At 49.4% G+C, this 12,213-nt stretch overlaps 1 protein-coding gene across 9 annotated transcripts in view; it reads left to right on the plus strand.

The window, feature by feature from the left end:
- Positions 1 to 12,213, plus strand: part of Mi-2 (chromodomain-helicase-DNA-binding protein Mi-2 homolog) — a 59,128-nt gene that overhangs the window by 31,382 nt on the left and 15,533 nt on the right. For 7 of the 9 annotated variants that reach the window (XM_089574525.1, XM_089574517.1, XM_089574518.1 and 4 more), the window contains exons 19-28: positions 1,787 to 1,911; positions 2,390 to 2,624; positions 3,014 to 3,391; positions 4,446 to 4,487; positions 6,683 to 6,783; positions 8,100 to 8,191; positions 8,343 to 8,529; positions 9,281 to 9,466; positions 9,559 to 9,775; positions 10,256 to 10,883. In XM_089574525.1, coding sequence (XP_089430651.1) covers positions 1,787 to 1,911; positions 2,390 to 2,624; positions 3,014 to 3,391; positions 4,446 to 4,487; positions 6,683 to 6,783; positions 8,100 to 8,191; positions 8,343 to 8,529; positions 9,281 to 9,466; positions 9,559 to 9,775; positions 10,256 to 10,883 — 2,191 coding nt within the window. The remainder of the gene's footprint in view (positions 1 to 1,786; positions 1,912 to 2,389; positions 2,625 to 3,013; positions 3,392 to 4,445; positions 4,488 to 6,682; positions 6,784 to 8,099; positions 8,192 to 8,342; positions 8,530 to 9,280; positions 9,467 to 9,558; positions 9,776 to 10,255; positions 10,884 to 12,213) is intronic. The other 2 variants (XM_089574519.1, XM_089574520.1) reach the window with 2 other exon arrangements.

Consider the following 12,213-nt stretch of genomic DNA (forward strand, 5'->3'; position numbering starts at 1 on the left):
CGGCAAACCCCGCATGCCTGAAGCAGCTGGCAATGGTGGTTGCACTAACCTGCCGCCAAGCATCATCCAGGAGGTAAACGGCACGCAGTACATCTACCTTGTACTCTTTCCCCTGGTCCATGCATAAGAGCATCCTCCTAAGAAGATTTTTGCGGAAGCGCGACTTGAGCGCTTGAATCACACCCTGATCCATAGGCTGCAGCAGTGCTGTGGTGTTCGCTGGCAGGAATTCCAGCTGTATGGACTTCAAACCTGGCACAGTTCCGTGTCCAGGGCAGTTATCCACCAGGAACAAAACTTTCCGCTTGTTGCGAGAGAAGCGCGCATCCTCGCGATAAATCCACTCACTAAAAATGGCTTGCGTCATCCACGCCTTGCCATTGGCCTGGTATGAAACGGGCAAGGTTGCGACGTTTTTGAAGCAACGAGGATGCTTCGATTTGCCGATCACTAGCGGCTTCAACTTATCGCTGCCCGTCATGTTGGCACCGATAAGGACGGTCAGCCTGTCCTTGCTCAGTTTCCCTCCGGTGCATTTCTCTCCTCTAAATGATAGCGATTTTGAGGGGAGCAACTTGTAAAAGAGTGCAGTCTCATCTACATTGTAGATGTTCTCTGGATCGTATTCCTCCAGAATCTCGGGCAGCCGTCTTTCTCGCCAGTCTCCGCATGCCGTCGCGTCAGCAGCGGCAGCTTCCCCTGAAACAGCATGAAACACCAGTCCATTGCGCTCTTTAAACCGGGTCAGCCACCCCTCGCTGCACGAGAAACCCTCGATGCCGAGGTGAAGAACAAATTCTTCCACTTTTGCACGAATTAGTGGCCCGCTGATTGGGATGTTTTCACTGCGGGCTCTGCGCAGCCAAAGCACCAGGCATTTCTCCAAGACTTCGTGGTCAGCCGCTCGCAGTCGTTTTCTTTGAGGACCAAAGCGTGACGTCTCGAACGCCTCCCGCAGCTTGTCCTTGTCCTGAAGAATTCTTGTTAGGCTGCTTTTGGGGACGGCGTACTTCGTCGCTAGCGCCGTTATCGTGAAGCGACCACTCTCGAAGTTGTTGATGATCTCCATCTTCCTTTCCAATGCAAGTGCATTGTGCGGTCGTTTTTGCGCTGCCATCGGACCGAACAAAAGCTCTAGGGCTTAGGCCTAACTGAACACAACCGCCGTGAACGCGAGCGAGCGATGCGGAGGGCAGTGTACGAGCAAACCGGAAACCTTCGGAGACGGAAACCGGAGAGGTGACGCGGGGAGGAGGAGGAGGGGAGCATTGATGCGTACCGCGATGGCACTGCGCTTGTCCAACTAGTTGCGGTTTCGAGTTTTTCGGTTCCGTTAACGCGGTGGTCGCAAAATTTGAGTTCCAATTAACGAGATTTTTTTTACATTGGCTTAATACAAAACCAACCAATCGCGAGGCGTTTGTTCCGTTTAAGCGGTAGTTCCGTTTAACCGATTTCCGTTTATCGAGATTCTACTGTATAGGCAGCAATATGCAGTGTATATTGTGCGTAATGACCTTTGTAGAGTTTTTTGGAGAGTGTTCGCAAAATCTTGTGTAATTTGCGACCGCCTTTTGGAAGCTTCGGTGTAAAGAGAAAAAAAAATCACGTAAATTATGTGAGTAAATACGATAAGTTGTGTGTGCGTTGCAAATAAGGCAAGCTGAACCAGGATTGCTGTTGCACTTCTACCAGGTTTTGCAGCGATGCCCAAGAGCTTTCTGTTTGATGGCTAAGTGTTCTTCAGTGTGATGTTCGCTAATGGCCACTTCTCATTTTGACGCAGCCCCTGGTGCTCCTCAGTTCTGCTTTCTGCTGTCTACAAGAGCTGGTGGCTTGGGTATCAACTTAGCCACTGCAGACACTGTCATCATTTACGATTCTGATTGGAACCCACACAATGACATTCAGGTATAAATTGCACGTTTACTCATCTCTTAACCTTCAGTCATTGTAGTTCTGTGAGAAGGACTGTATTCTACTCTTGGGAAAAGATATCACTCTTATCTTTCTGTTGAACAAATTAAAATTAGACCTATGACAAAGAACGCTCATCATTTAGTGCCAGTTTTTGCAATAAAAACTCTTTCGAGCCAGTCAGCACTCCATGGTGCCCTCATTTTGCACTGCATGTTTTGCGAGGCATATATGCTATGCCTTCTGTATCTGGAGACTCGGGAGATTCAAGGGGATTAACGGCTTGCGACTATTGTGACCATGACTGTTGCCTTGTCAGCTCACATTGTCTGGAAGCCTGTGTACGGGATGTCTTAGTAACGGCTGTAGTGTTAAAACTCCCCAGCTTGCATGTTGTCCAAGGTGTTATGGAGCCGTGCAACGTGCGCTTGAGATCTGAACTGAAAGTGCTTCTGTGCCTTGGCAAATGCAGGCGTTCAGCCGTGCTCACCGTATAGGCCAGGCCAACAAAGTGATGATCTACCGGTTCGTGACGCGTGCCTCAGTGGAGGAGCGCATCACGCAAGTGGCTAAGAAAAAGATGATGTTGACTCACCTGGTAGTGCGACCGGGCATGGGCAGTCGCTCAAACACAATGTCCAAGCAGGAACTGGATGACATTCTGCGCTTTGGCACCGAGGAGCTCTTCAAGGATGACGAGGGCAAAGGTGGGTGCCTGGGAACTTTGTCCTGCTCCTTCTTCTTTTCTGGTTTGCCTGCTTCAGTTGCCACCAGCGCATGTTGAGATCTCTCTTTGAGTTATCATTTTCAGGGTGCACTGCTAACAACTCTATTTTTGTTCCAAGTGAAAGCCGATTCTGTGGCTCTTTCTGGGTGTGTTGATGTTCGCTTACCAGTTAAATACTCATTTATTGCTGGGTTTTTCTCGCCATTTGATTCACTCTCATGACTGCAAGACTGAAAAGGACAGTGCGATTGTCATTTTGAAGTGAATAGCTATGTAGTCTCGTCTCGGGGATTTGCAGCCAAAAACCTGTCTTGACAGCATTGTGGTTTGGGAGAACCTTTCAACCTTCTGTGTGTCGCCACCGTGCAGAGGACACAATCCACTACGACGACAAGGCAGTCGAGGAGCTGCTGGACCGGACGAAGGAAGGGATCGAGCAGAAGGAGCTGTGGGCCAACGAGTACCTGGGCTCATTCAAGGTGGCTGCCTACGTCACCAAGGAGGCGGAGCAGGAAGAGCCCGAGACGGAGGTGCTCAAGCAGGAGGCTGAGTCGGCCGACCCTGCTTACTGGGAGAAGCTGCTGCGCCACCACTATGAGCAGCAACAGGAGGACATGGCACGCTCGTTGGGCAAGGGCAAGCGGGTCCGCAAGCAGGTCAACTACACGGATGCCATGGGTGCCCAGGACGATGCCACCTGGCAGGACAACCTCTCCGACTACAACTCGGACTTCTCCGTGCCCTCCGGTGCGTAGCGTCCCCCGTGACGTGGTCGTTAAATCTTTGAGTGCCTTTGTGAGCACTAATACATGGGACATGGAAGAAGACAAATGCTCAAGCTGACAGTTGTTGATTGTGCGACGGCGCTTTCTGAGGCAGTTGCAAGTAGCTCGTAGTCGGTACTGTTTGTCTTGCAAGCACTTAGCTTTCTTTTTTTTTTTTTTTACTCTGCATGCAGCATCATCTTCAGTGTCCGTAAATGAGATCTGTGGTGTCAAACCAACCAGCTGAGCTTGCAATTTTATGGTGCCTTAGGCTGCTGTTGTGCGCAATTAGTAGTTCTTGTTGTGCTGAGAATGAAAGTAAGCAAACGGAACCTCCATTTAAGCTACACCTTTATTTGTGCTGGAAGTCCAGCCATAACTGCAGTATTGCACCTTTTTTTCTTCTGCCAGGGTTTGTCGTCCCATGCAGCTGTTATGTCTTGGCGCAGGATCTTTTTTTTGGGAGAGCCAGATAAGCATTGTGGGACGAGATGAGCAACCTCCCCAGTTGGGATAGTGTCTATTCAATTTAACTTTTTTAAAGAAAACTGGGGTAGACCTTTCGCATGCAGATGTTGTTGATATGTGGAGGGTTGTGTGTTTTAATGGAACATTTTTTTTTGACGCCTTTCTCTTTGTTTTTCTTTTCCCCCTGAGTCTCCTCAGCACAAGTGCTGCTAGGGGCGCATGCATAAAGCAGCAGCACGCACACGCAAGCAGCTGGTGGCACCCGCAGTGGAGCTGGGAGCACAGCAGTGGGCACAGAGGATCCGTGTCGTAGAACACAAAAGAGAGTCGCTTCTCGCAGCGATGGCTGGCTGCAGTGCGCAGTTTTGTGAGCTGCGTTCGGTACGCAGCCTCTGATCCTCCTCCTCCTCACCCTGGCCCTTGAGACTGGGCCTGCACTCTCTCTCAGCGAGACACGGTGACGTTGAACCTCTGTGCCTGTTCTGTTGTCTCGGCACCTGCGCCTGCCAACTTCTCCTAGTGGTGTGCTAAAACCTGTTCTTTTGAACCCTGATTCTTACTTTCGATAGATGACAAAGAAGACGATGATGACTTCGAGGAGAAGAACGACGGTGAGTGGATGCTTCTGCTGCTGCTTCCCTCTGTTCTGATTGCATGCGCAGTTTTGTGTTATATGCGCTTGCTTCTAGGCTGGTTGAGTGGCTTGTTCATTGTAAATCTGGAAAAAAAGAACTTATTATATGTGGCTTTTTGCAGTATTCTGTTGTTAGAGAATGTAAAGGCAACAAGAGGTATGAGAAAAGATAATTGAGGAGGAGTTCATTTAGTACTCCGAAATATTTTTGGAAATCCTGCACACTGCGTGCAGTCAGTCATTGATTTGCGAGTTTCTGCCTTTTCGGGGACTTCTGCTATTTTTTTGATGTCGGAAAAACTATTCCTGTGTTAAAAGAGCAGTTGGCTTGCTAGGCTCTTCTTGCAAGGCTAAATGCAGTTCACCACTGCTGCTGCCAGGCAATAATGCTTGCATGCACAGACCTGCTCAACTATGCTACTATTTGCTTTTTTTGTGTATGTGTGTGTCATTCCTTTGCTGCATTCTCATCACACAAGGCAACACAGTTGCTCAAGCCTGCTGGTTACTGCAGGGTGTTAGCTTGGGTAGCACTGCTATACAGTGGAACCTCGATTATACGACGTTCAGGGGACCGCGCGAAACCGTCGTATAATCCGGGTGTCGTATAATCGAAAATCAAAGAATGCGGCCAGTGGTGCTCGGCCTTTCGCCGAAAACTGTTGACCGGCTTCAAGCCCGCGGCAAGTACGCCAATCAGATTAAAAAAGACAAAACCCAGCATTTGTTTGAAACAGATTTGCAAAAAAATCTTTATTACCGTTTAAAAAAAATCGGTAATTTTTTTTTTTTTTGCACCTTTGCCCAACCTCGGCGCATCAACTTTCTTTCAAGGGCTGCCACGTCCGGCAGTAGGTCGCCAACATCGTCGCGCGCAAGCAAAGCGCCGGATGTTGTCTGTCGACGCTGTCCCCGTAACTAGGAATGGGAGCGCAAACCTCTGCATCGTTGTTCACTTCCTCTTCGTCGGAAGTTTTATCGTGGGGCACAAGCATCCATTACTTCCATTACAAAAAGCACCGTGGACGCCGCTGTCCTCGCTTGGGCGAGCGCAGCCTCGCCCGCTTATCTGTTTTTTCATCAGCGTCGGCTCCTGCCCACGCATCTGTTGCTGCCACGCGCGTCTTATCTTTTCTCTTTATCTTTCCTTTGATCTTTTAACTCTCCTCGGCAGCAGTGGTGGCTTGGCTCACGCCAGTAGGCGGGCCCGTGCGCTTTCCTTTTCATCCTTCTCTCAGTCGCAACAACAACACGCAGGCCGCGCCTCCTTGGGACTCCGACTGCACAGGCTCGACGAAAAAGAGAGCAAGTGCACTTGGCGGCCTCCGCAACGCTCTCTTCCACGCAAAAACGGGGGTGCTTAGATTCGCATGGAAAGTTTTTTTTTTTTTTTCAGAAATTTTTTTCCGAAAATAGGGGGGGGTGCTTAGAATCGTGAAAATACGGTACATCCCGGCCTGCGTTTGCTGACGACCTTTTTTGACGGAGGGTACGAGCCAGCCGTCGTACGAAGTGGGGTCCTTCTAAAATTTGCGTCGTATAACCGAGGTTTTTAATGCATTGTCTCTATGGTGGTTTTGCCGGGACCGCACAAATTCGTCGTAAAATGCGGGTCGTCGCATGACCGGGGGACGTATAATCGAGGTTCCACTGTAGTTTGCGTCAAGCAATGGGCGCTAGTTGTCATGTTAACCAGACCTTGTTAACATTGAGTCTGTGGGAGGTCTTTTAACTTCGAGTCTGTGGGAGGTCAAGCAAACCTTCGTACATTCTTCATTTTATCCATGTAACTCGCCATAATCTGTCTCTGAAAGGTACTTTGTATGCCGGATCTATTGCAACCTGTCCTTGCATTGTGGAGCTTTAATGCTACTGCACTAGTGTGGTTGTACATTTTGTGTTTTAAGATAACAGACAGGCTTAAGCTTTTTTTATTCTGTGCAGCTTTAAAATTCTGAAAGCACAATTTGTTATCTTCACACTTGAGTTGGTAGTTGGCCCACTGAGATGCGAGTCCATGTCACTTGTGCTAATGCTTGCATGCTCTGTCTGTCTCCTCAGTCTGTCTGCCTTCTCTAAGCGCAGCTGCAAAGCTTTGGAATCAGCTTATGCTGCTCATGCTAATCATTTTTGCCCCCCCTGTGCCCCTGCGCTTGTTCTGTGGGCCAACAGGAGGTGCAGGAGAGAAGTCACGCAACCGCAAGAGTCGGGGCGGCAGTGAGAAGGACCGCCCTCTGCCTCCACTGCTTGCTCGGGTCGGTGGAAACATTGAGGTGGGTGCCTTTTTCCACCATTGAATGCTTTTGTGCTTCTTTCAGTTGCCATAGCCAGGAAGGAGGAAATGTACAGCTTAGGATAGTTGCTGCAACTGTGTCATGCTTTGTTCATGTGCTGCTTGAAGGGTACTCGCCTATTAGCCTTTAGTGTACCAAGTAATTGCAGAATGGTTAATAAAGGGTTTCTGCTATGGTTTTAGAGATAAGACGGGCAGTTTACTTTGCATGTAATTCTTTTATGTAGGCTATTATGGGCCAGTTTGGTTGCGAGCCTTTTGCTAAAATCGTCTACTTATTTCTGCTTCTGATTGAACAAGCGCCTCTCATTGGACAGAAAAGCTGTGACTTTGCTCAGTGAGGCCCGAGGAAAGACACTGTAGTTGTAGACACTTATGCAGATGTCCTATTGAGGAATTTTGAAGTGATGGCACCTTTTCTTTTTTGGGGGGGGGGGGGGGGGGGGGCACAGCAGTTGCATAAAAATTGATTCAGCTTTGTTTTATATTGCAAGTACTGCAGCCTGTAATGGCTGCCTTTGTCTGATCTAAACTCACTGGTTCTGTGCCTTATCAGAGATATACAACCATGCATGGCGTTGCAGTGCTTCATTTAACTGACATTATACAAATGCACGGCACTAGGTTCAGTTAATTAGGTCCTTGTGTCCATTCACCTTATGAAGTTGTGTTCACGGCACACTTTTTTTTTTCTGGGAGAAGGCAGATGATGACGTCTTACTCATCCGACTGCAGTCAGTCCACGCATTGCCAGTATTGCACACAAACCTCTTCAGCATTGCCCTCAAGAGCCAAGGGTGATGCTGCTGCAATGTGGACAATATAAAATAGTTGCTGTGGCCGCTTGTGCATCTTTTTTTTTTTTTTTTTGCATGGCGGGACAGTCCAGACAGTTTGGGAACCTGGGGCGAGTGTGTTCCCTTTGGTTCTAAAGGCAGTCTGGTACATGCATTCTTCATAATGTGACGAAAGCCATTGGCGTCTGATGCCCGCAAAGCTGTGTTACTTAACAGCACTGTGAATATGTGCATTTCACGTCCTTGTGTTAAGCACTGATGGCGCTGACATTCAATGCAGGAATATGCCTGGCATTGTGGGATAGCATCGCGTCGCGTGCTTCATTGCTTGACAGTAGTTATGCCACCTTGTTGAAATTGACAATTCGTCCTGCAGTGTAAAAGATGTGTGCAGGAACCCTGGTGGTCGTTGGAATCTCTTATCGTGCTTTCGGCTAAGTTGGGCTCGGGGATGTTGTCGGTGCCTTTCTGGTACTGAGCTGTACTCCTCTTGTTTCAGGTCCTTGGGTTCAATGCCCGGCAGAGGAAGGCATTCTTGAATGCTATAATGAGATATGGCATGCCTCCCCAGGATGCTTTCAACTCTCAGTGGTGAGTTGACAGCTGCTTGGGCTGAAAGGGGTGCATGCGGACTCTGCGTGTGCAATTTTTTACATGACACCAGTGCACAGTTTGCGCCTGGTTGCAGTGACAGTGTGTTCTAACATTTTACTTTTTTTTCTTTCTCTGCGTGGCCACCCAGGCTGGTGAGGGACCTGCGTGGAAAGTCGGAGAAGAACTTCAAGGCGTACGTGTCGCTCTTCATGCGGCACCTGTGTGAACCTGGTGTCGACAACGCGGAGACGTTTGCCGATGGCGTCCCCCGGGAAGGGCTGAGCCGGCAGCACGTGCTGACGCGGATTGGCGTTATGAGCCTCATCCGCAAAAAGGTAACGCTGTCGTGGAGGGACACAGGCACCGAAAGTGATGTCGGTGTTTTGGCTAGAATACCGTGCGTATCGGGGGCTCTCAATATTGTTATGTGACGGCAAGCGATGAAGAAAGGACTGCATGACCGATGGCGATGATATGATTTAATGTCTGCGAGCCTAGCACGAGCACTCCTGCCCATGCCACTGCCCGCTTCGTCGTCTTCTAGTCCGTCACAATATTTTTAGTCTCAGTGAACCTCAGTGGCTTTCAAAAGGTTCCGAGGAACCCTGTGTCTTGAATGTTCTTCCTTCCTGATTAACCTGGATGGAAAAAACGAGCACAAGATGCGCAGTCCTGCAAAAAATGCCCAGATTCACTTACTAAGTTGTATTGCAGAGCACTCTGCTGCAAAAATTATATTATGACTCTTGAAATGGTGCAGGTAAAGAAAGTTTGGAAGTCGAAAATTGCATAGATTTAGGTGTTTGAGGAATTCAAGAAGCGCTCCAATTTTGAAAACTCCTGGCATGCTTGTGGTGGGCTGAGACATTAAAAAGTGTATTACCGTATAAACTCGTGTAAGGGCCGCTCTGTCCTTCGCTTTCTCTAGAGTTGTTTGAGGTGGCATCTGTGTGCTTACCCGTTGCAGCTTTTGTGGTCTGCCCCAGCCCACTAGCTGATCACATCGGGACTGTCGGTTCATTGTGTTTCACCCCTGGCAGCCAGTTTACCACTCCTGGGTGCCCATTGCTGTCTTCCCACGTGCAGGTGCAGGAGTTTGAGCACATCAACGGCAGCTACAGCATCTCTCCCGAGGAGCTGGGCCTGGACAAGAAAAATGCCGAAGCGACGGCTGACGGGGCAGCTGCTGCTTCCGAGGACAAAGACAAGAAGCCAGCCCTTGAAGAAAGCAAGGACAAGGATGCAGCTGCCAAGGACAAAGAGAGCCCCGAGGTGAGCGTTCAGCAGCATCCACAGTGAAGCGAGGGTGTGGAGAATTGTGCAAATATGTCTTCCTCTCTTTTCTGTTTTCCCCCATTTTATAGGCTGCAGCATCTGCTACCCCAGCAGAAGCGGGAGACAAGGCTAAGGAGGCAGACAAGGAGTCCCCGTCCTCAACAGCTGAGGTTAAGCCTGAGCCTGAAGGCTCGGAGCCCTCAGAGTCAAAGCCAGCAGAGAAGAAGGCTGAGAACGAGGCTGAGAGGGTGGAGAAGGCTGAAGAAGCAGCAGCAACGACCACTGCGAAAGAAGACAAGGATGTCGGTAAGTTGGTGGCGGCCAACAGTGTCATGTTGTAGTTTTACCGTGATGTCACCCTAGTGCTACCCATCAAGGTTTATGTGGTTCCACACATAGAATGACAGTTAGTGTTCTCGGTCGGGCAATTTTTGCTGCTGTTTATTTCAAGGTTTTGTTCCTAAATGTATAAAGTTTTCAGTTGCCTTTGTAATTGTTATATTGAGGTTTGAGTGCTTGTAATTATTTGATGCATCCTGGTGCATATTATATGCATTGTTGTGGTTTGTGAATGCTTGCTATTCATTAAGAAAATTAATACCAGAAATCTGAAGTTTACTGTCACCTCTTTGTGACACCCTCACTTGGAAGCATAGTTGCCTGTTTACTATCTTCGTGGTAGACTCTCCAAATGCTGCGTAGTGCCACCATTTTGACTTGTCCCTAATGCTCTTGCTGATCAGATGGGATCTTGGAGTGCAACATGGCTCTTTCATGCCTTTCCAGTGGTGAAGAAAGAGCCCTCGGAAGAGGCCACCCAAGAGGCCAAGGCCACCACCAGCACGTCTAAGCCTGAAGAGGGTGAGAACGGAAAGCAGGCTTCCAAGTCGACTGAGGAAGAGAAGAAGCCCGCTGGGGACGAGAAGAAGAAGGATGGCGGCGAGGGCAGCTCCACGGCTGCAGCACCCAGCACAGCAGCAGGTGCGGCGGCAGCGACGGCCACGACAGCGACTCCCATCGTGCCGCTGGCCAAGCGCAAGTTCATGTTCAACATAGCGGACGGTGGTTTCACGGAGCTGCACACGCTGTGGCAGAACGAGGAACGGGCGGCCGTGCCGGGCCGGGAGTACGAGATCTGGCACCGGCGGCACGACTACTGGCTGCTGGCCGGCATAGTGAAACATGGCTATGGCCGGTGGCAGGACATCCAGAACGACGTGGCCTTCAGCATCATCAACGAGCCCTTCAAGATGGACGTGGGCAAGGGAAACTTTCTCGAGATCAAGAACAAGTTCCTGGCCAGGAGGTTCAAGCTGCTGGAGCAGGCCCTGGTGATTGAGGAGCAGCTGCGCAGGGCAGCCTACCTCAACCTCACACAGGACCCAAACCATCCGGCCATGGCGCTCAACACCAGGTGTGTGCTACAGCTTTTACCTTCCTCTTGTTTACGACGACACCTGTGTGAGGAACTGTGTTCGGTGTACGCAACATCTATTGTAGGCATCAGTTGAGCTGCTCATGCTGGCTCTTAAGGGAACACTTGAGGGGAATACTAAGCCCAGCTCTACACTGGGTACAAGGGGAGGAGGAATTCTCAGGGGTTGTTAAGAATTTTCGTAGCTGCACCTGGTCAAGTGAATTCTCCTTTGGCTGTGACTGGCTCGTTGCTTCCACATGCATAATTATTCTGACAGGAAGGACCGCCAAAATTGGCAAGCAGCACGATGAATATTGAGATGGGAGAATGTGAAGCACTGCCCACCTTGCAGAATGCCCAGTCGACGTGTGAAACCTCATGTGTGGCAACTTTAGGAGTTCTGTCTAGGCACAAGCTCTCGGGGTTGTTCGCACTTTTAACGAATAGTGTGCACCTGTCAGTATCGCTACAATGTCGGTATTTTGTGTGGTGTGAAAGGGAGAAGAAATCAAGGACTTCATTTGTGGTTATCTCTGCAACAGTCACTTTTTCTTGCTACACTGTAACAACACTGTTAGTGTCATTAAGAATCTGTCAGTTTTCCTCAGCTTCTTGTGTCAATTGGTTTTCCGTTCAGTGTTGCTGAGATGGCTCTGGGTTGTGTGAATCTAGCGGTCGGCACCTCCTTTAGGGGAGAGAGGGCCCAGCGGATGGCGGTAGGTCTCAGAGTCAACTCAGTTTAATATTATTAGTGCGCTAGTGCCTATAGTGGCCAATTCCGCATTCCTATTCCCGTCACCAACCTGCCAGGTGTGGTGACGGGCCACAACATCATGTGACCTAGATGGCAGGTGGACGATAAGAATGCAAAACAATGGCCACACACCACTAGTGCACGTAATTCTGGTTTGGCCTAACTATGCAAAGTGCGTCCGACAATGGTGCAACATGAAGGATGAATTGAAGAACACAAGCTGCAAAAAGCGTGCTTTCCGAGGCAAACCGTGCAAGTTTCCCGAACTGGAAGAAGAGCTGCTCCGCTATGTGGTGGAAGTGCGGAACAACGGCTACGCGTTCACAACGGACATGCTGCGAGACTTCTTGTGGGATGAGCATGCACCAGAGCACAGCATCAGCCTGGAGTCTGAAGACTCCGCGAGTGATGATTGAACGTATAATAAATGCCAGTCATTCCCTTATTGGTGTATTTTGATTAGAATTTTTTTTTGCACATTGCGTGTATGGGCCGCACCCCGAAAATTGGCCCTCGGATATGGAAAAATAAGTGTGGCCCTTACACGCGTTTATACGGTAGAATGGTTAATGA

The sequence above is a fragment of the Amblyomma mixtum genome, chromosome 2, assembly GCF_055824585.1.
Source record: "Amblyomma mixtum isolate Tamu chromosome 2, ASM5582458v1, whole genome shotgun sequence".
Taxonomy (NCBI): domain Eukaryota; kingdom Metazoa; phylum Arthropoda; class Arachnida; order Ixodida; family Ixodidae; genus Amblyomma; species Amblyomma mixtum.